The sequence below is a fragment of the Poecilia reticulata genome, linkage group LG6, assembly GCF_000633615.1.
Source record: "Poecilia reticulata strain Guanapo linkage group LG6, Guppy_female_1.0+MT, whole genome shotgun sequence".
Taxonomy (NCBI): Eukaryota; Metazoa; Chordata; class Actinopteri; order Cyprinodontiformes; family Poeciliidae; genus Poecilia; species Poecilia reticulata.
The window spans coordinates 18508107-18532063 of NC_024336.1; the positions used below are offsets into that span (position 1 = coordinate 18508107).

The 23957-nt window shown below is 37.6% G+C and overlaps 1 protein-coding gene across 1 annotated transcript in view; it reads left to right on the forward strand.

The window, feature by feature from the left end:
- LOC103466206 (neural-cadherin-like) overlaps positions 1-23957 on the forward strand; it is a 133468-nt gene that overhangs the window by 27919 nt on the left and 81592 nt on the right. The window contains exons 2-4 of the mRNA XM_008411644.2: positions 15600-15797; positions 21280-21505; positions 23633-23837. Coding sequence (XP_008409866.1) covers positions 15600-15797; positions 21280-21505; positions 23633-23837 — 629 coding nt within the window. The remainder of the gene's footprint in view (positions 1-15599; positions 15798-21279; positions 21506-23632; positions 23838-23957) is intronic.

Here is a 23957-nt window from a genome sequence, read left to right on the forward strand (position 1 = left end):
ATATATAGCTTTGGAAGAAATTAAGAAACCACTCCACTGAATCACCTCATGGTTATTCCTCCAAATATTGATTTCTGAACTCTTCCTGAGTTAAAACATTAGTATTGTTGTTTCTATGTGTTATTTGAGGTCTGAAAGCGCTGCATCTTTTTTGTTATTTTGACCGTTTCTCATTTTCTGCAAATAAATGCAACATTTTGCTTAGAATTTTGGAGACATGTCAGTAGTTCATAGAATAAAAAAAAAAAAAACAAATGTTCATTTTACATTTTTACTCAAAAATTCACCTATAAAAAATAAAATCAGAGAAACTGATTTTAAATGATCTTTTATTTTTTTCCAAGAGCTGCATATACTGGTTATATCACTCATGGATTACGTAAAATTCTAACAAATTTGGACCTAGAACATAACTTTGTGGGACACCATGACGGTAAATAAACTGATGTCAGATTGAAACCCCTGTAAAGTAAATAGTCTGAATTTATGTAGCACTTTTTCTAGTCATACTGACCCCTTAAGACACTTTACAGTAGAGCAGGGGTGTCCAAAGTCGGTCCTCGAGGGCCGGCATCCTGCACGTTTTAGTTCTCTCCCCTGGTGGTAGTAACAACCTTGTCAATTTTCCTCTTAGGCCTTCTAACGAGCCATAATTTGATCCAGGTGCGTTAAACCAGGGAGAGAACTAAAACATGCAGGATGATGGCCCTTGAGGACCGACTTTGGGCACCCCTGCAGTAGCGCGACCTTCACCAAGTCACACTCATACACGTCTACACAGAGATTTATGTAATCTGGGTTTTAGCATCTTGTGTATGGGCACATGTTGACATGTGCACGAGAAAGCCGAAAGAGAACCCACAATTTTCAGTTTGCAAGACAAACTGTTACGTGCTAGGAGTCCATTCATCTGCAGTCTATACCCACTTATCTTCAGAGCTCTCCGGTGATCAAATGGCAAGAGGTGCTCTGAGTGTCGTAAATACTGTTTTTCTGTAGATGGCGAGTTAGCTCAACTTTTGCAAGGATTTTAGAGATAAATGGAAAATTGGACATGGAGATATAATTTCAGAAAATAAAACCTAGGATAAAGAGAGAGGGGATCCTAGACAGCATTTGATTACAGTCTTCTGTAGCAATGGTGCCCGTCAAGCTATTAGATGTGAAATGAAAAGGATGAATGTTTTCACTTTCAGTCCATGAAATTGTGCAAGGAATGTGTTGTTCAGCACCGCTACGGCCGTCTCTGAACATGAGCACACAACAAAGATGAAACCTGTGCTTGTTCTTGTTCTCCTCGGTTAACTTTGAATCATATTTTGATCTTGTCCTGTGCGGGGCATTTTTTTCCAGCTAGGAAACAAGTTTTCCAACCTAATTAAACACTTCTAACTTCTTTCCAGTTTTGATCAAAAATGTTTGATTTCCAACCTTTGTGTAGATTAAATATTTGCCCTTAAGTAAGCAGCCATTAACACTTTCTGCTGGAGAAAGCAACAGATCCATTTTTAACTAATTTAAATAAAAATAACTATTATAGTAAATCACAGTGTAGAATAGAGTATTTATTTCTTACCTGTACAAGAATGTGTTTGTAATGTTCAAAAACGACTGTGAGCTTTAAAAAAAAAGTTTTTTCATCCATCCCATAGATGGTAACCTTAGTGCGTTATTCAGTAAAATGAAGCTAGTGATGTGGAAGAGACCAAAACCTTGACTGCAGTGTGCTGCAGTCAAGGTGAAGTGGGATGAGAACAATAAACTAATGCTTTTTTTAAAGACAGCTGTCAAGAGAGTTAAGTACCAAACATAACTAAAGCTCAGAATGTGTATCTGATAAAGTAATGTTCTGTGTAATTTCAAAGCATAAAGAACTTTTACTGAGAAAATGGTGAAGTATTTCTTTTCATGAAGAACAGAAAATATGAATTCTAATCCATAGGTTTTTAGAAACATAAGTTGTTGTTTTTTAAAAAAATAAAGATCATATTGATTGTCCACAAGCAAATAGATGAATCACTAGGTGGGACATGTGTAACAAGAAAAAGAGCAAATTCATCCATGAAAACAAGCACAGAATGCGTCTTCTCCTGGAAATGATTTATTTCAGAAGTATCCCAAGATTTTGTCAGCAAGGACAAGAACTCCATTTGGATTCTGCAAAAACAACTGTGGGTGTTTTTATGACACAATGTTGCTTGCATGTTAGGCCTTGCAATGCAATAAAAAGAAGATTAAAATTACAGACTGGCTTACAGTACTCTTCTTTTAGGGGTACAACAACGACAACAATAGTCAAATATGCCAAGGCTGATTTTTGTGAATCTAGCTATCAGCAAGTAGCTCCTCAAAAAGATATTGAAAAATCTACATACATGAGGTGCACTGTAAAAAAAACAAACAGACCTAATTTACAGTAAAATACGAGCAGCTGTGGTTGAATTGTATTGTACATGGTAAAATTCTGGCCACCACAGCTGAACACGCAACAACACACTGACTCGTCTATAGTGAAATTACACAACATTTTCTTGAACCATAAACAAAAAAGAAATTCTTTAGAAGTCTAGGGGTTGCAGACAGCTTGTTGGACACCATATATTTCATCATGAAGCACGGTGGCTTAAATATTATGGAACTAAGGTGTTTATCATCCCCTGGTGTCAGACTTGATCAGTTTGCATCCATCAAACTACTTTAAGAGGTCATGCTATCTTACGTTGAAGAGCAAATTCCCTTGACACATGTTTAGATAAGACAAGAACCTCAAAACCACACTTGTGAACTATCTTGGTACCTGACCAACAAGGTTAATATTATGGAGTGATTAGCTTAATCATCAGAACTTGATATCCAGTAGAAAACGGGCAAGAGGACAGTGAACACAGTGCCACCATTTTAAACAAAGCTCCACATGGCATATATTTAATATATATTTATATATTATAATATATAATACATATATTTAAACATATCATCAGTGACTGCATGTCTAAATACATTTTCAGACACATTGAGGAGTTGCTGACAAATTATCATCTGAAAAGATGCAAAATTTAGCAAACATTTCTCATGTATCAATAAGCTAATTCCAGTACCTTTATCTAGCACAGGTTGTAGATGCATTTCTATGATGTAGTTGTACCTTTCAGTGTTAACCTGAACATAATTGGCAGCACCATCTCTGCCTCCACATCCTGATCTCCATTATTCTATGCAATAAGACTGTGTCCTACTGAAAACTATTTTGTAAATTAAAAAGCAAAGTGTAAAAAAATAAAAAATAAAAGTTTAATCTTTTTTCCTCCCAAACAGAACAGAAGTCTAATTGTTCCATTAATTATGGAATACACATATCTGGAAATGTGTGGCCTTGATCTGAAGAATTTTAATGATGAATAGGAGTTTAGTACAATGTTGCCAATACAACAGAGTTGACATGAAAAGCAAGTTCTTAAATGTTAACCTTCTGTGTGATAGTCAGACCACAAATCTTAGCTCATTTTGCTCTACTAATTCTATTTACAAGAATTTGTTTATAGCAGCAAAATATTTGGACACAGTTCTCTTTTCAGACGTCATAGCATATCTTTGTTAGCACAAATCCCTTTTTGCACAGTATGCTAATTTCTCTGAGGTTACTAAGATAGAGACTGGCAAAAAAAAATCCATTTAAGGGAAGGAAGGAGGCCTGCTCAGATTACATTCTGATAACCTCATGGGCTAATTTGTATCCCCCATTCCTCATGGCTAGAAGAGATTTGATGAGTCATTTTGAAAGTGACTAACATACCCGTCATGGTTGTATTTTATATTTTTTATTTTTGTATTTTGCTTTGCCTCTCTGCTGTCGCTTCATGTTTAAATTATATCAAGTAAGCATATTACAACTTAAAAAAATAAATTGTGCGACAAATTGTCTGTATAAGAATGAAGCAAAAATGATTGTGAAGTGCATACATCAATCCTTTTACTTTTCAAAATGGAAATGCTTTTGAATTTATTTATTTTCCCTTCAAAGAAGAATCGCAGTTTTAATGCAACAGGACAATTTTTCAGGTAAGAGCTTGCAGAAGGTAGGAAGAACATAAATAGACTCGCTAAAGGGGCAGTATTATGTATTTTCCAGGCACATTGTGCCATTTTATAGCACAATCAAGTATAAATGTCAGTTGTATGAATGTGGTATACTGTATATCAAAAATGGATTAAAAGAAACATAGTTTCATTATATAGCATCTTGAAATGGGGCCTCTGTCGCTTTAAGAAGCTCCTACTCTTTCTGACACTCATGACAACACTCCTCTGTTAAGCGTTTCACACCTAAGCTCATCTGTTCAAAGAAGAATTTTCACTTTAATGGATTAACATATTCCACCATTTTACTCTTTTTATTTCTTTTCTAGTTTTATATTTTAAATACTTACCTTTTAAGTGGTTTGGCTTATATTCTTTATGAGCTGACCTGTTGAAAACCGGGGCCGTTGCCATGGCGATCTGGATACAAAGTGGGAACCTTCTGGGTTTTTTTATACTACTTTGTATATGTAGTTCTTAGCTGGAAAAGGGCGGTCCACGCGGCATCTGCAGCTGCACTCTATTTCATGCAAATTAGGATGTATGATGTCCAGCCAGATGTGTGTGAACAATTTTGCACATGTGAACTTTTAGAGCGCTGCACCTTTCAAAAATTTTCCCTATGCCAATTTTTAGTGTGAAAGCTGCACACTCAAAAGAGTGTGCAGTGTAGTCATAGGCTCCAAAACACCTATGACTACGCTGAAGGAGTTACAATTTTCAGCAGCTGAGATGGGAGAAATGTTGCATACAACTGTTGCCTGGGTCTGCTGCGATTGCATCGACTGAATACTGACTTGAAGGGGGCGAATGTTTATGCAATGGCTTCATTAATGCTACGTATTTTATTTAATTGTCATTATTCTGTGAAAACCAGTTCTCACTTTGATATCTTTTTTTCTTGTCAAAGACGCCAAATAATGTTCATCATAACTGATTTGTCAAAGCAATTATCTTTTTATAGGCTCTGTGTGAACCCACATATTCACAGGATGAACAGGCGAGCTGTATAAAAAAGACCCTCAAACTGATTGTTCAACAGATTAACAGTTTCCTAATGCAACTTGAAAATAGAAAGTAAAACATTTCTGTTGAATTATTTTTGAGAATATCTTGGCAAATAACATGTACTAAACGACTTAACAGACTTAATAGGACTTCGACAGTTAAATGTACAGTAATGCATATCCTAAGTCACTTTTTGGATTTAGTACATTTTTGTATTTTTCTCGTAAGAGTGAGTTTCTACTTTTTTTCAGGTGTGTTCTCTTTTTTAGGAGCATTTCTTCATTTTTAAAAACCTTTGCAGTTTTTTTTTTTTTTTTTTCTTTTTACCAAATATTGAGACAATAGAATCATTGGCTAAATTGAAATATTAAAACCCGGGTAAGGCGATGGCACATGGTTAAAGCAAACAATCCAAGTGCAGAGGCCTCAGTCCTTGATGCTGCCGTCATGGGTTTGAGTCCTGACCCCTTTGCTGAATGTCTACTCCTCTCTCACAACACACTTTCCCGTCAGACGACTATTATTAATAAAGGCCACTAGAACAAAAAAAATAAAAAATCAGTTAACCCCAGATAAATTAGAGTCATAGAACTGACATGTAATTTACCATAGCTTTCCAAGTACAAACCTTTTGCAGCATTTTGATGTGAAAGAGGCTTTAAAATATTTCAGCAATTTTACATTTCCTTTTTCTAAAGGCTTGCATACCCTACCAGTATATCTCCGTGCAACACTTGCTCTCTCTAAATCCTTGCCTTTTATGTTGGAGAATAGGGCACATTTAAGTTTGCCTCAGAGCAAAAAAAAAAAGAAAACAAAAGACAGAGGACTGAATATCCTCTTTTGGCCAAACTTTAAAAAAAAAATGTTCCCATGGGCGCCAACAAAAGGATCCATTTATAAGAGGTTATTTCCATCGATCCATTACTGGGCAGGAGATTTTTTTTAACTATCCTTGAAAATTAATCTTAATACCTTCACAACAGAAAGATTAAATAGAAATAGAAATAAGGAAAAAAAAACTAATGTTATATTTGAAAACATTTTGGATGTGCTCCCATTTTGCCAGAAAATGTTTCAGTTGCAGTCTTTTTTGCAGCTTGTTTTACTTTTCCTTGTTGTGCTTCTCACATTTAAGGGATTTTGTTTCTATATTCAGACTGGCAGAGATGTTTTCTTAGATTGCTTGACTTTGTTTGCACGTCAATTTTCTTAAAAGGAAGCACAGAGGAAAAGCTGCTACAGGTAAAAAGAGAAATTTGCAGTGAGCTGTGCTGGCACCCTCTAGCTTCATTAAGTACAACACAGAAAATGGGCAAAGTGAGAATGCTACCTGGGAAATGTAGCCACTGAAACATAGAAAAAACCTCCACCCACACCCCACCACCACCACCATATTCACATTTTAGCTTTATCACAAACGATTTAGGAGAAAATGCGAGTTCAGTTCAGAGATTCTAGCCCTGCCTTGCTTAATATTCAATATTTTAGATCAAGGTGACATAATATCTGATGGTGGCTCGTCCAAATTCAGCCAAAAGTCTAATTTACAGCAAATGACTGACCTGTCAATAATTGAAATTGACCAGTCACAGTTACTAGCATACATGATACAACACAGTAATGTAAGATTAAATGCACAAGTATATCTGTTAGATGAAAAATGGATTCTTAGTTCAATCCCTGTTGTGTTTTTATTTAGAAAATGTATAAAACAAAACCATTAGCCTAAATGGTATCCTGTGATATTTTATTAAACAATAATTTTCTTCCAACAGAATTTAATATACAAATGTAAAGATTTTGGGTGAAAAAATATACACATCCCTTTTTGTTTAAAGGGTTTTATTATATCAGGACACTATATTTTTTTTCTGTCACCTGGTACTAAAATTGTTCAAATCTAATAGATTGAAAACAAAACAGATGGTACTCAGGCATTATTTATGAAACAAAGATGAAGTCTTTGCAATAATTTGAAGCAATCGTTTTGCTGTACGTAGGGTTTATGAATTTCAACCTGTTATGGTCAGGATTTTGACTGTGCCATTGCCACAACTTGATCTTTGAAATTCTGTCATAGATTTAACCCAGTTTGTACCAAGATTTAGCTGTAGAGATCATCCAACAACGGGGAGTTGCTTTGCTATACTGTTTGAGGAATTAAAAGTTCCTGAGAAAGTAGAAGCTATTCAGGTTTTGTGGCTAACAAAAGAGACCAAATCATGACAATTTAACCATCAGGCTAATAATTAAAATGTGGTGACTGTAGTGAAATGCCATGAACTTGATGCTGTCCCTTTGGCCAAACAAATCTTCTTCTTTTCTTCTGTTCAAAGGATATTGGAGCGTTGACTCCTTTCCTTTCTTTGACTCCTTTCCTTTGTGGAAAGGAGTCAACGCTCATCAGACCCATAAGATGTTGGTTGTATTTTGAACAGGATGATAGCTAAATAGCTATAGAGCCTAAGATAGTGCTTGGTTGGTTTTAAATTTCTCTGAGCATCAGAAATCCTAGTGAATTTGATATGATATCCAGGGGGAACCAAAAATTGCTTCGCTAAGGTCAATGCTGATTTCTTTTCTCAATAAACCACAGGTTGTTCTTAATTTTTCACAGAAGGCTTTTCCATTTTATCTAATTATGTTTACTAAATAACGTTATGGTGGAACACTTTAGGTTTAATTTAGGAATTTTACAACCTGGCAATAACTGAATTTATTATTCTCCTATGTATGAAAAAAAAGAACAGAAGTACAATGTACTTTCATTTTATCATAATGAAATCGTATTCTTTATACTGAAACTGACAAAAAGAAATAAATAAAGTCTGTCACTTTCCTTTTTGTAGTTTCTCCAGAATACATTTTATTCACTAAGCTGCATGACTTTCACTTTTTCATATCTGCATCCATAATCTGGGGCTACTTGTTGATGCAGTTATAAAGTAAAGCCTTTAAATAGCTGCTAAAGCACGCATATGTATACTTCAGAAAAACTTCAGGCATTTTTATTTTAAATTAAAAGAGCGACCAAAACTGGAGGATGTCTACCGTTGGTAATTGTTCTGGGATGAAAGTAGCTGAATCTGTGTGTTTACATGGTAAGTGTGTCAGTTGCTGCGGTGTTAATAGATTTCTGTCCCTTGCGCTTTCCAGCACGTTGATCTCCTGCTGACGGCTTCACACTTCGCTTTAAGCACATAGGTTGGAGTAGAGCCTTCTTAACACTGCGAGCATTTGGTTAATGTACCTCATTACTCCCCCTTTGAGCTGATTTTCCCTTTCCATTCACTTGCTGCTAAAAATGCACCCTCTGAAATTCCACGTCTCACACGGGCCATTGATGTTTATGCTTGCAGACGCAAATTGTTTAACTCCACATAGACGTATTTGTATCCTAATTCTCTCCCTGAATGGAAGTAGAGGGAACGAGGGATGCATGTGGAAAAACCCTGCGTTATTAATTACACTCTGTGTTCCGTCTTAATTTTTTGCTCTCATGGTCTGCTACCTCGTGTTTTCCTACCAGTCAGTGTTGTTCCTGCTACCTCTTGCTCTGTTCTGCTGTTTGTTGTACATCCCTTGTGTACCCTCTTGTCTTTGATATGGTATTTTACGCTCTCTGTTAAGTATCAGAGGATACTCCTTCCACCATGCTGCCTGCCTCTTCCTGCCTCTCAGCCTCTTTCTCGCTCGCTCTGTAGATATTTGTGTTTCTGTATCTGTGCCTCTCTCCTTTACTCTGTTTCCTCTCATCCCCTTCCCACACACACTCCCTGTCCTTGCACTGTGGGTAGTGCATGTGTGCATAGAAGCACTTGAGACAACTTTTTTTTTTTCCTAACTGGCAAGCCACTTAGCAGCTTTATATAGCACGTACCCAAGAAGAGGATTAACAGCAGGAAACATCAACAGACTGGGCATGCACTGAGAGCGAATTCACATACACTCCTGCACAATTCACACTCATGCTAACACACTACAGTCATTGTATTAGAGCCAACCATGCCATGGACTTTTCATGATACATTATGCTAGCCAGCCAGCTGATGCTCTTATCCTTATGGGATTGTAGTATACAGCACAGGCTAGCTTTTCATCACACAGAGTGCACAAGGCATATTTGACTTTGAAAAATCCACTGGAGTCTGTGAGGCTCTGCCTGTTATTTCATCACATCTTTTTTGTCCCAGTCAGGTGAGGCAGCCCGTGTCGGTTTGGTGCTTGTGGGGCATCGTTCACAGCCAACTCTCTGCTTAACTCTACAGATCAGAGAGAAATTGCTCACGTTTGTAGCCTCAGAACACGAGACGTGTTCTCTCTCTCGCTCTCTCTCTGGTCCATTCAGGCATAAGTCCCGCACCTCCCAAGCGTGCACACACCCGTGTACATTCTTCATTATCATTCCAGAGCTGATAGGCTCTAATTATCTGCCTTGGCTCTGATTAGTCTCTCTGTAACAAGCTAATTAGATGGAGCCTTGTAAAATCATCTCCACCATTACCACAGAGACATGTTTGGGAAAGACACCAACAAGCAGAAGGCAAGGAATGTGTCCTGCATCGCTCCCTGCAAAGATTTTATAGTTAACTAAATGTTAAGTGCTAGAGCTCTGATTTCTTTTTGATTAAGTGCTTTTTAACCCCCCTTCTTCTTTGCAGCAGAATCTTTATCCTTTCTCATTATTCATYATGAAAGGATTGTTCCGTCTTCCAGGGCAGGATGATCTGGCTTAAAGTGCATAAATTGCCGCTGTCAACATTTTAGGAGATAACATCAGAACATTGATTGCTTTTTCTGCCCACACGATACAGTGGCTATTTATCCAAAACGAAGTGCCGTCACAGTCTAGCCTGAACTTTTTTCTCCTCAGCAGAGGAACTTTTAAACCCCAGAGGAGAAAGTTAGATTAATTCCTTCCTCCAGCTCTTCCTTTCTCTGTTATTATCCTTCTAACAATCCCTTTAGGAGCTGTCACACACTTTTTAGCTTTTGTATTTAGATGTGAATGCTCCAGAACTAGTGCAGAGCGTGTTAAATTGCATTTTCTATCAAAAATTAAATGTAAACCAGTTAGAAAAAAAAAGAATTGTGATCTCTACGTCTGTTTTTCACGTGGTGAAAGGAATTAGACTGAATAAATCAAAATAAGAAACTAACACAGAAAGAAACGAGAATCAAATCAAACTGTAAAACAACCTAAGATTCTAACATTTAGCAGCATCTATCTTTCAATTCTGAAAACCTTCCCTGTCCATACTGATAAAGATTCCCCACTCCAAGATGCTACCTATGCCATGCTTCAGTATAAGAATGTCAGCTCTCTTTTGCAGCTCTGTCAGTTCAGGTGGATGGCCATGTGTGCAGCTTTCTCTGTCCACCCATCCAGACCAGATAGAATCCCAATGTATTCCCAAGCCAGCTGAGAAACATGAGAAACCTCCAGCATGTCCTGGGTCTTCCTCTGGGTCTCCTCTTGGTGCGACGTGCCCAGAACACGTCACCAGGAAAGCATCCAGGAAACATCTTAACCAGCCACCTCAACTGGCTCCTCTCGACATGGAGAAGCAGCAGCTCTACGCTGAGCCTCTCCTGGACAACCAAACTTCTCACTCTATCTTTAACGGAAAGCCCAGACACCAATGTTTTTTATTTTATTTTATTATTTTTCGAAACTGTCATGCCTATGAATAACAGGTGGATCTACACCAGGGATTGTGTTAACGGAATAATTTTGGTATTTGATTGTTTTGTTTTTTCTTTTAAACAATGACGGAAAAATCTAAAGGCCATCCTTTATTTTGAAGGATTACAATTCATTCACCGGATTGCTTGGGGCACACACGCAGCCATATCCAACTTCATGCACAGAGTACATCACAGAGGTCAGTCAGTAAAAAAGAAATATTCCCATCTGAGTATCAGCTCTGACCTGGACACTGAACTGAACGCATCTCGCTTTCCAGGACTGTGTTTAGTGAAGAAGGAGTGCACTCCATGGGATTTTTTGCCGACTTCTGACCACTTCAACTGGAGAAATGTTCCCCAGTTTAAAAATTTTGGCTGAAGGTTTACTTGCAATTTCAGTCTTCACTATGGCTACAGAGCACTGATTCATCCTTCAGATTAATATCAAAACCCTGAGATATTTGATTATATGTACAAGCCGATGCATAGCTCATGTCCACATTCATAATTTAAATGTGATTGTTCCAATTGATTGCTTACTGACGCCACAGTCAGTTCGTTTTGTCAATGTGGAGAAAAAAGTTATGTATTCATTTGCTTAATATGTTATGATGGCACCATGTGTATTTTTGTTGAATACTAATTTAACTGAACAAAAATTGAATGCAGTTGTATGGGTAAAAATAGATCATGACAGGATTCTCTTTGACAGCGTCTGTCTAAATGATGGACCACACAGAAGTCTTGCACAACCACTGATCTACACAGACATACAATTTCACACAGGCTGACTGTCCGGAAGGAGATTGCACAAGAATTGATGTCGGGGTATCAGATTAGAAAACTGAGTAGTGTTGTGCTACACTTTTCAGATTTTTATTCATAAAAGATCTTGCAATCTATGTATATTTTTGTTCTTCACAGTTATTCACAACTTTATGTTGGTCTTTCTCAATTAAACAAACTGAAGTCTGTGATAGTAACATGGCTAAATGTGAAAACATTTGAGGAGGAAGTATACTTTAAAAGGCAAGATATTTATTTCCTGAATGGAGCAGTTACAAAGGGAACATAGCTCTATTTATCAGACCTTGCTGACTTAGCATAGACTTTATGTATACAACATAAACCAGCTGTTTACATCAGAGAAGAGCTACTGACTCAGAGTTCAGGTAGTGACAGGATACATCACAAATTCTTCTTTTGTCTTGGATTAAAAGCACACGTGTAGCCTGTGGACAGTTCTTGTTACATAACAGGATTTGTAACCCATAGCTACTTTTAGTTTTCAAGGTACCAGTGTGTTTTTGTGTCCACTGGTGGGTGTGTGTTTGTCAGAGAGGGACATGGAGGTAGAGAGAGATGTGTGAGGATTGGAAGTACGTTGTCACTTTGCGATAACTTGCTTTGATGTCAAAACTTTTGCAATCCTGTTTTAATCTGTTGGTGCATGTGTTTGGGAACATGTTTGTCTTGGCAGGGAATTTTTTCTTCTCTGTGGTGAGGCAGATGGCCTTAGTGGATGGCAGCCCACTGAACTGGTTGGCAGCTCTTCTGACATTCTTTAAAGCCACGTTGACACATGATCACAGCCAGTATTTGTGGAAATACTGTCTTGTGCTCACAGATCTGTGAATCACTTCTCTTGAGGCAACAAATATACATATTGAGGCCTGTGACGTTAACAGGAGTATTTTTTTTTTCAACATCATTTCTATTTTAACATGTGCAAAGCATTAAATAATTTCAGTTTGAATCAATGCTTGTCATAAGGAGAAGTACTTGCACGCAGCCTCTCTTTGGGTGCTGCTGTGCTCTCTTGAAGTCAGCCTCAGCTTAGACAGAGCAAGTTGGTAATTGGATTCCTAGAATCTTCTTATTCACTTCAGTGAGACAGCATGCAGGCGACAAAGTGCCTGCTGTCTTGAGGCGTCATCCATGCAGTCCTATGAGAAGATCAAGGTAGCATTACCAAGACTTGCTAGATGAGACTGTGTCTGAGGCTCTCTCCCATCGGATGCTGTAAGTCTGATTGGGAAACTTGATGTAGAACTAATACATCCACCATCCTCCACCCTGGCAATGAGGAGTTTATTCTAAACATCTGGATAAATACCAGATCACTTTTGTTTTTGTATGTACTTATTTGTGCCACAATTTATATTTGTGGCACACTATATTAGTGGCACACCACATCAGTATTAGTGGTATGCACTTTATATATTAGTGATGTATGATTGGTGATTGCCCATTACAAAAACCGATCACCTGTATCTCATTCCTTCACACTGCGCAAGTGCAAATCCGAGCAAGTTTGTTTGGAACTTGAACGCTCTGAGATTAATTGGGGAAGTTAATCATGGATTCATGGATTTCCAAGCGATCCTGAATTAAGAAGACGGTGGCTTGTAAATATTCGTCGCTACAAGTTAAAGCTAACGCCACGCAGCAAAGTTTGCAGCCTTCACTTCACTCCGGATCAGATCTAAAACTACCGGGGGAGACGGGTGGTAAATAAAGGAGCCGTCCCTGTGTTATTTCCATGGAATCACTTCTGTATTCAGCCTGAAAGAGCGAGTGTATGGGAACGAGTGAGCAGACCAGGTCCATGCAGCCGAGCAACTGATCCGCCTGTACACACTGGTGTAAACACCATTCTATTTGAGCTCTTCACAAGAARCATGCGAAAGTAATAAAACAAAATAACACGGAGACCTTAAGGAACACGGCCATATCGAGGCTCACTGCAGAAAAAAAGACATTCGGAGCAGCCAGACAGCAGATAAAGCGGCGCACAATTGCCAACACTCACCCGGATGAGGATGACGGTCACAAAACTAAGCAAATAATCCGAAAAATAATCGGGGTAGCGGTGTAAAACGCTGGGTTCTGCTCTCGATGTTAGGCCGCCGATATTGAGACGTAATGTTTCAAGGACGTAGCGCCGTTGGCTCCCGATCAGACAACGGACTCCAATGTCGAACATCTCCTTAAAGCTGCAGCACGTAACTTAAAAAATACGTATGTATTAAAAGTTTCCCTACGTCCTAAAACGAGACAGATAATCTGTGAAAAAAAACAACAACAAAAAACTCAAGCTCCTTCTTGTATTATGCAGAATAACACTTCTCGGGTGGAAACAACCAATAAGAGTTAGCACAAAAAAAGCTAGCCATGCTCTTAGGCGTTTTGATTTAGTAACTCAGTATTGTTTATTTTAATACAGCCTGCATTTAACTCTGAATGAATGTTTCATTTTTTTAACTTGACATTATTTGATATAGGGAGTGCTGTGAGATTGTTTTGACTTCATGTATAATTTAGGGTGTTGAGAGCTTATACTGTATTACTGATTACAAGTTTTTCAGCTGTCCTTTTGACTGAATACTGCTGAATCATGCCTGCAAGTTTTTGCTTTAACCAATATTTAACCAAAAGCTCACCCAATATTTGTCTGAGTATCTGGTCTTGGTCCCAAAAGGTTTTGATTGTACTTTTGACCACTCTGCAAGGTAAGGTAGTGTTTTTTTTTTTTTTTTTTTTAATTGGTGGGTTTTCTACTCCAGACCTAACTTTCAAGCATGATTCATATTACAACATGTTTCAGGTCAGAACTTTGTGAAGGGTATTCAAGAAGCTACTCAAAGCCAGTTTTTGATAATTGTCTTTTTAGAACATATATTGTGTCTACGTTGGAACTATTTAGCTGTACATTCAAGGGAAAGCTGAAGAATAGCACTCCCTCATTTCTCCATCCACCGTCTACAATAATGCATCAACATGGCAGTAGAGAATGTTGACCAAGAAAGCAATGCTGCTCAAAATTGACTCCTTAGCTCAGCTGAACTTTGCAGCTTCTCACATGGACAAACCAAATGTCTTATGGAGAAAAGTTTTAATTTAACCATTTGGCATCGTAATCGGGAAGCTGAGTTTTTAAAACCAAAGAGCAAGCTACCAACTGTCAGTAATGTTGGTGTGGCCATTATACAGAAGGCCTGTTTTTCTGCCAGGACTGCTGGTGTATTGCACAAATAAAGACACAAGAATACCTCCAACTTCAACTTTACCACAAATCAACTAGTATATAGTAAAAACATGATATGATGTCCAAACAGGACAAACTTAATACGCCCCTCCCCCCACCCCACGCACACCCTCTCTGTTGTCCTAAAATATTAGTTAAACTCCAAACATTCAATTTAAGTTTTGACCTTTGAAGGTCAGGTCTTTGTCTTGGTTTTGGCCTTGGAGAGTGTGGTCTTAGTCTTGGTCTTGGAAGAATGTGCCTTGACTCCATTCCTAGTGGGTAAATGCATATTTTTAAGCTTTGCAGATTAAAAATRCAGTAAATTCACCAAAATTTTACTTTTAATGCTCAAATGCATAGTTACACGCCCTACTTCATTAAAAAACTRATGTCATTAGGATAAAATGTAAACCCCTGACTTGATTGTACACCTCCTCTCATGTATCAAGAATAACATGCTAGGAATGATGACTTTGAAAGAGGAGAGTAAACCTTAGCACAACGTTAAGACTGMTATTTTGAATTGGATTTGATAGGTCTCTGGGTTCAACCTAGACTACATTGGGATTAGTTCAGCACAACTTACACAAGAAACACTGACATTTATTACTCTCCTACCTGATTAATGTATTTCCATCTRCAGGAGAGGATTTATCTCTCACCCTTAGTTGAGTGACTGTTGGTACTTCATATTTCCCTGGTTACTTGTCTCTCCTCCAAACACATACAATTACATGACAGCTGCCACTTTTTGTAATCGCATCTCTGCCACTGTCTCCGCACCGTCCTCCAGGCCCAGACTGGTACCTGAACAAGGTGAAGCTGACGATCACTGATGTCAACGACAACRTCCCTGAGTGGAATATGAAGCCATACCCATACCTGGCTGTTGTGTCTTCCGAGGCAGTGGCAGGAACATTTGTCTACCAGCTACAGGCTATTGATGGGGATGAGGGCAGAAGTGGAGAAGTGGAATACTTCTTGTCAGATGGTAAGCTTTTTTGTTGCTCTAACACACAACAATACACAACACATATAGAAGTAAAATACATTGTGCTGTTGGTAAAAAAAAAAAAACACGGCAGGTGCAAATGTATGAAAATGAATACGCCCAGGTTGACACCAGCACAGTTGTTCAGACAAAAAGCCACAGGCATGCAGATTCATTCATGCATTCATACACTTTTTATGTGTCCATTAGATTATTTATCCTTTTTTACCCTCTTTCTCTTTCTACCTCTCCATATCCATCCCACTTTCTCTTTCTCTCTCCTGCAAACACAGCCACTATCACACAATCCCACACACAGCCAGAGGCCTTCACAGATTTGTTTATGCACTTTTCATGCACTCTTGTCTGTCTGCTTCTCTCTGTTTCATACAGGGAGTCATGCAAGCACACATTCACTCATACACAAACACATACAGTGGGCTGCTGGAAGCCTGCCACAATAGTGGACCCCCTGGTGGCTAAAGGGATTGAGGGCTGCTGGCAGAGATTGGGGGATGTGCTGATGTTGCTTGTGGGGTTTACTGATTTACCCTGACTTGTGGTTTAACTGTAATCAGGACATCCCACAGCGTCCTCATTCTGAGTTGAAACCCCAGTTGCACCGAGTGCTGATTGTCTTTATAACTGTGCTAAGGACTSTTTAAAGTAGTGGCGTTTGTCAACGGACATTTAAATCAGTTCTGCCGAACRAACTTCTCTTCAGAGTAATTTCAACTCCCTGTTTGGATTTCACCCATATTTGTCTAACCCTCTTATCCACTRCTTAACATTAACACCGTTATGGGATGTCATCAGATGAACTGACCTCTTGATGACCACAGTTTGACCCAATTCTTTAGAAATTGCCAACAGCAGAGCAAGTGAAATCCCCTGTGGAGTCTTCTTGTGAAAGTATTAAAGTTTAGACCTATCATTGCCATTAGATAGAATGGGGGGAAAAACTGTGTATTARAGTGTTGTATGTGATTTTCTTGGCTCCAGGTCAGTTCAACTCTTTGTCAGTTTGCACCTCCACTTGGTGGAGAGCCATTAGATGTTCAAAAAAGGGAAATAAAGAAAGTGTACTTAAGCCATGGCAAATCAGTTTATATTTTATTGCATTTCCTAGCGTTTTCTGACTTTATATCAAACTGAAAACTTTCTGTTTTAAGTCAGTGAGGATTATCAGAAATATTTTGATTGGCTAAATTTCAGAATARTAAGTTTACACACAGAAAGATTATTATCCCTTCAAACAATTTGGGAAAGCTAAAATTATGCTGATGCCGAGACTCTGTAAGACTTTGATATGATAAACTGCAGCATTTGAGTTAAGTTAGTTAAGCACAGCTGGCGAGGTATTTAAAGACAACACTGCACACACACGCATACGCACACACACTGGTTTCTTGCATGAGAAAGTCAACAGAAATTAGAAATATCACAGGGTACAATTTCCAGAGATCTTAAGGTTCCACACTCACTTTAACACAAGCATGAATACAATCTAAATTTATTGCTCTGTGAAGTTAATTTAATAGGAGATTTGCCTTCTAAAAATGCTTGTTTCAGAATTGAGTCCGAAGAATTCTTTCTACAAGTCTGCCAAACTGTGAACTGTGAGCTTCACAGACTGTCTCTCCAATGTGGTATTTATCAAAAAGCAGTTTGTGAACAGTATTTTAACCAATTTCGATGTAAAGCACTTATCTCTCGCTRAAAATATAAATGCTCATTGTGTTATTGTGCAAATAAACTCAACATCAGTGCATATTTTCTTTATAAGATATTATTGGCCACACCTATTCAAGCAGAACCATAAGATTAYAGACATTGCAAAACCAACCTATCATAGCTAATTAAAGCTGGTGTATGTAACTTTATAAAMATATTAATTTTACATATTTGCTAACTGTCACTGTGTCGTGGAAGTATAGTATGAGACAGACGTTCTGTGAAAAAACAAGCTCCTCTGCCTTCTCCCAATGCTCCCAGTGTTAACAAGAGAAATACACAGCTCAGTCAGAAACAAACAATCACAGCAAGGAGGAGKATCTTAGTGCTGTCAATCACCTCATGTATGCGCTGCTCACAGAWTCTCCTTACTCTCTGCCATGCTACAACTTCTGTCAGCAGTGCCTGTTGAGAATTCTCAGACTAKTTAGCATTGCCACTGATGATGATGGATAAACAGTTTTTCTGGGACAGTAGGTCTACTAAATGTCTTGGCACATTTAGTAGTGCGTACACGAGGTTGATGGCCATGTTTACTGAATTGGGRAAAAAAAAGCATATTTTTGATTGTTGCCCTGGAACAAAGAGATGTTAGAAACACATTTTTGATAACATATCTCATTATTATATCACTTGTTATAGTTTTACAATTGTGTAGTAAACACTGGATATTTTGCCTTTGTTCCTCTAAAAATATATTTCTTTCATCCTTGATTGCATACAATTTTATTTTTCTTTAAACTTTGATGTGGTCCTTTCTTCAAAGATTAATTTTTCTTCCATGTCCTGGTTTYCATGCTAACGGTCCTTATGCTTTCTGATGCCTATGGCCCATTGTTACCTTTGTTGATGCAGTACTCCTACCAGCTATCAGTGTGCAGAACAAAATAGGAACTAAGGAATTAAAATGTCATGGTCGAAACCCTTATGCATTACTCTGAGGAAATGTAGGAATTATGAAACATCCCATGCCAATCATTCTTATGAAGTGTGTGATAATTTACCCTTAAAATATACAGYCATAGAAATAAAAKAATATAAAAACACAAATTAAAGTACTTGATGTACATGAGTAAGATTTAATCAAAGTGTGCAYTAATGTGCATACTTGACTGTAAAAGTGTTACAAGCCTTATAAGTAAAAATAATATTTTTRTTGCAGCATAATCTAACAATGACAACTTTAGAAAAATAATTGGGGCAACATTTTCTTTAAATAAATGTATRTGAGGCCTTTTTTCAGTTACAGTTATCCATCCATCCACTTTCTTCCACTTATCCGTAGTCATTTACAGTTAATTTATTTTAAAACGTATAAAAGCTTCTGTGGTTTTCTAATTGTCAATCCACAACATTTTATTGAATGTAAATCAATAAAGTGATTTTTATTGTGTGTGTGTGTGTGTGTGTGTGTGTGTGTGAGCAGGGAAAGTAAAAGAAATGGAGGAACAGAGGATGACAAGAGAGAGACAGACATTCAACTCATATTGAAATTTTTGTCAATATGASTTGACAAAAATTTCCATCATTTTTTCTGTCATCTATGGMGCATAAAAMTACAGACCATTGTWTKTTTTTTTTKTTTTTTTTTTTTTAGCTTTTAGAGAATTTCAGYACAGAGTACTGTCTTGCGGTCACCATATCCAGAAAAAAACAATTATATGTTGTCTACATACTAATAAGTTGTAGGAGAATGATCCTAGAAAAAAWAWAWAAWWAAATAAAAATAACATTTCTGTCCTTTGATCACATAAGTATGAAGTGTTTGCTGTAAATTCCTTGGACTGTGACATTGAACAAACCTCAGCCATAAAAACTCTTGGTAATTTTTGGAAAATCACATCATGCTCACTGCTTTTAAAACCTTGTTAGGGTGCAAGGCATCACGAAGTTATAAACATAACAGGGGATTTGAAATTTAAATTAGGTAGAGTCATAAAAATGAAAATGGATTGGGTATTTCAACTTAATTATCCGAGACATAACGCGAAATGAACGCCTGAATAGTTCACCAGACAAAAATTTCTTCCATAGCAATCTCAGCACCCTGACCTAAATCCTATGAAAAACCTGTGGAAGAAGCTACAAAAGASAGTGSACAATTCTCTGGACAATGTAGACAAATTGTGTAAAGATGAACTGTCAAAGACCAATATCTCTGAATGCTGCACCCGTGAAATGTRGTAGAGCAGTAAGTGCYGTCCTAATGGCGTAATGGATTWGTCAAGATTGTCCCTCTAGTTATGTGGTCAAAAACAATTATTTCTTTACAGATTTTTATCACTTTRTCTTTTTCTGACTGACTTTGTAACTCATTCGGAATCATTCCCATACTCTCGTGATGCTCTAAGTACTCAAGTATACATTTATATCTGAACTTGGCTTTCAACCAAACTTGATTTGTTCCTTTTGAGGAATGCTTTCAGCACACATCAGTGAAAAGYTGTTTTTAAGAATTACTACATCCAATTCACTCCATATTGTTGCCAGTCTTWTTTATTTTTTAATTTGTGAGGCATTAGAGGAAAAAGAAAATCAATGTGTCCAATACCAGATGGGATGAGAACCACRGAGGGCATGGCAGCTCTGCTGCAGATGATTTGCAMGGAATTATTTTGATCTTCATACAGGATTTACTGACRTCAAGAATTACATTTTTAGCAAGGTCTCATTTTGATTTCACCTCTTGTATGTTCACACCTATTAGAGTAAATACGTTTGGTAATGATCCTTTGTGGGGGTGAGGGRGTTCCGACTYTCCATCAACAAATATCTGTCCTGTATTGCTGAAAKTTATTTTTCACAAGGTTTTCAAGTGTGTCTGATATTTTCTTCAGTAAACTATCTTCTAATTTATATATAAATGTTATCTGAAGCAGTTGTATCTAACACAACACCATCATGGGATAATCTTGACTGAATTTACTTTTCTTTACACAGACAGTTCACAAGCAGTTCAGAAAGCGGATCTCCTCTAGTCACAAACCGCTGGTGTCGGCATATACTTATGATTGAATTTATAAAACAAATGTATTCAGGCAACAAACATGGTCCTTCAGTAAATAATCTCCCTCAAATGCATTTTCTGCAAAATTTCTATTCCAAGACAAATGTTTTATGGACTATCTAAATAAGTTGATTGTGTTGTGTCATTATTGGCTACAATGAGACATTATACACCATATGTAGGAAATGTCTGGTTTGAAATATTTTGGTTGTTTTGCTTTATTTGAACTCTTCACAGGTCAACATTACTGCCAGCATTCGCTTATGGGACCTTCCAGCGAGCCTTGAGGCTGTAACTGTCCTTCCAGCTTGTAAATYCATTTGGATTACTAGTTAGAGGTCTTTGACATTAAATAAGTGGTAGTTCATCTCATATTTATTAGCTTTCAACAATGCAATTTTTCTGTGGTATAAGTGAGAAAATCTGCCAGCCGAGCTCGTACTTTTTTTTAAGCAATATTCAAGAATTATTGACTTAAAACAAACTCCTATATCTTGCTGAAAAGTTACTTGCAAATTAGTTTGGTCTTATTTTAAGTATGCTGAGTTATTTTAACAAGAAACTTAGACATCACACTTACTCTAATGATCTAATTTATTATCTGACTTCAATATTTTCATGTACTCAGAATAGAAAACCTGGTAACTTGTGGCTTTTTATTTAATATTCACAAAAAAAAAAAATAAAAAATCTGTTTTGGATTCAGAAACAACAAAAATCTTAATTGAATTTTCCCTACAGGTGGCGATGGCTGCTTTGCCGTGGACAAGAAGACAGGCCAGGTTTTGACCACGGGGCTCATACTACAGGGGGAGAGAGAGTACCTCTTAAGCGTGGTGGCTCTTGATGGTCTGGGAAGCCGCAGCGCACCTGCCATGTTATCTGTAGTAGCAGGGTCCAGAGCGCCGCAGTTTACCAACACCAGCTACGCCATTTCCATACCAGAGAACACCCCGGAAGGACAGCCGTGAGTTYTGCACATGTGCTATTCTTCTTGTGCAAAAGCAGGGATTCATTTCCGCTCTTTGACAGAGAGAATCTTAAGAAATGATTTTATTACATTGTTTTTAACGCCGTGTTAAAAATATTTAGCCTTTACAAAATATATTACAGTAATTGGATATCTTTCTGAGGTCTTGCCTTTTAATTAGACTGTTTTTTCCCCCAGATTTAGCCGCATATTTAGTCATGCTCCGGCACCGTTAAACCAATTGTTGCCACAATAAGAATAATTGCATGACCCAGGAGATCACAGTTTAACAGAGAACATTTCTAATTAAGATTATTCTTAAAGTGAAAATTGTTGGAGGAGTCAAACCTAGATTTTATTGAGCTTAAAGGGGAACAAAATGGCTACCTCGGGAAGTTTCTCTAAAAATATTTGACTTCTGAAATATTACAAACAAACAAACAAACCAAGTAGGATGTTCAGTAAAAACACATATAAACTATGGTTTGCAGTTGAACATATGCATAATAAAGCACTGAGAGAGAGAGAGATAAGACTACATGTGCTGTCTGAGAACTAATACTAYGTTCACACAGCTGCTCTTGATGCTCAATTGAAATATTTTCTGCAATTTCATTTTTGGATGGTCATTTGTACACTAATAATTAAATGTGACTGCAAAGAGACTTCTGTGTGAATGGTTTATGACCTCAAAGCRGCTCATTCCTAAGCACTGTAACACAGCCTTGCATAGTAATAGCTGCAGCCAAAAATTGCTTATTGACTCTTTGCTTGATCACGTTTTTCACACAATCATTTACTCACTGACTTTCACAGTTTTTGAAAGCACAAAATTCAGAGAAATACATAGTTATTATCTAATTGTTACATTGGTGACTGAGCATGTTAATTAGCAAATCACACTGTTTTTCAAATTAGAAATTGGGTTGTTACTTGTTTGTTGTTGTATGCATACGTTTGTACTGCGGGTTCTCTGATTTATTTCTTCTGAACTTTTCTTTTAAGAAGTTTTTGATAAGGCAAATGTGCTTCACTAACACCTTTTTATCTGTGCGTGGTTATCACAATTTTCTTTTCATATCAAGCTTGCAAATAATTGATACCAAAGTGTCTTCATTTGACTACAGACAGCTCAAATTCCAGCAGCAGCACTTGGATTACAATTTGACAGCTTTGGATCTAAACATTTGCTCTGTATTGGGACTGAATATATTTAGGTTGTTGTGTTGCTGGTAGATAGACGTCCGACCTAGTCCCAAGCCTTTTGCCACCTCTAACAAGTTTTCTTCACAGATTGCGCTGTATTCAGCTCCATCTGTTTTCCCATTAAATCTGAATAGCTTCTTAATTCCTGTTGAAGAAAAGGATGCAGCCACCACCTTGTCTTACCCTGTGAGTGCTGTGTTCATTGCTAGTATGCTCCCAYAGTTTAGTCTTGGTTTCATCTGGCCATAGCAGGACTTCCCTCCATGTGTTGCGTCCTCTGCGTGACTTGTGACAACTGCACAGGACTGTTTTTTTCATCTATGCCTACTTGGTCATGATTYATCCAAATCCAAATAAAATCAACTGACATTGTTCAAAGTTTGAAAAGTTTCAACTWCTGAAACTTTTCAAAYTTTTAAGAAGTTGCAACTACTGTAAGTGACTAAATGAACTAAAAAGGGAAGAAAGGCTGAGTATGCGCTMATATTTGAACAAATGAATAAGTGAAAAAACAAGTTCACAATATCATGCATGCAGACATACACGTGTGCAGCAGGTGAATTTTCTCACATACTGTTTAAGATTTGTGCTAATAGGCATTCATTTGGTCACACYGTGCACTTGAGCAAGCATTGACAATCATCATCGCACACTATTAGGGGAATACAAACTCTCCCCACAAAGCAAACACTGGTGTCTGCATAATAGTGTGACATTATTACACACAACTGACAAGAACTGATTGACCGTGTTTGTAGCACGCAGGCAATGGAGCATAAAGTAATTGATTTCATTATAGCACACTGCTGATGCAGGAAAAGAGGATTTCRATTCTAATTCTACATGGGCGCAGCTGAAATCAAGTAGCAAAGGCTGCTTTTTTCAATTTCTTTTAATCACCTTCTCTTTGTTCCACAGCTTCCTTGTGGTGTTAGCCATTTCCTTCCAGAAGGAACAAATCAGCTACAGCCTGCTTATCAATCCCAGCAGCCTTTTCAGCATTCAGCAGGACACCGGAGAGATCAGCCTGACCAGGACGCTGGATTATGAAAGTGACCAGAGACGCTACCTTCTGATGGTGCGAGCCAGCGAGGAGCCTGGCAGCCTGAGTGCTGCAACAGAGGTTAGTTTAATTAGAACATGAAACAGTGAGTTAGCGATCATCAGTCATGACAGTTCACATACTCTGGTCAACTAAACTCAAAACTGAGGTACAAATTTATCTTTTGTGTGTGTGTGTGTG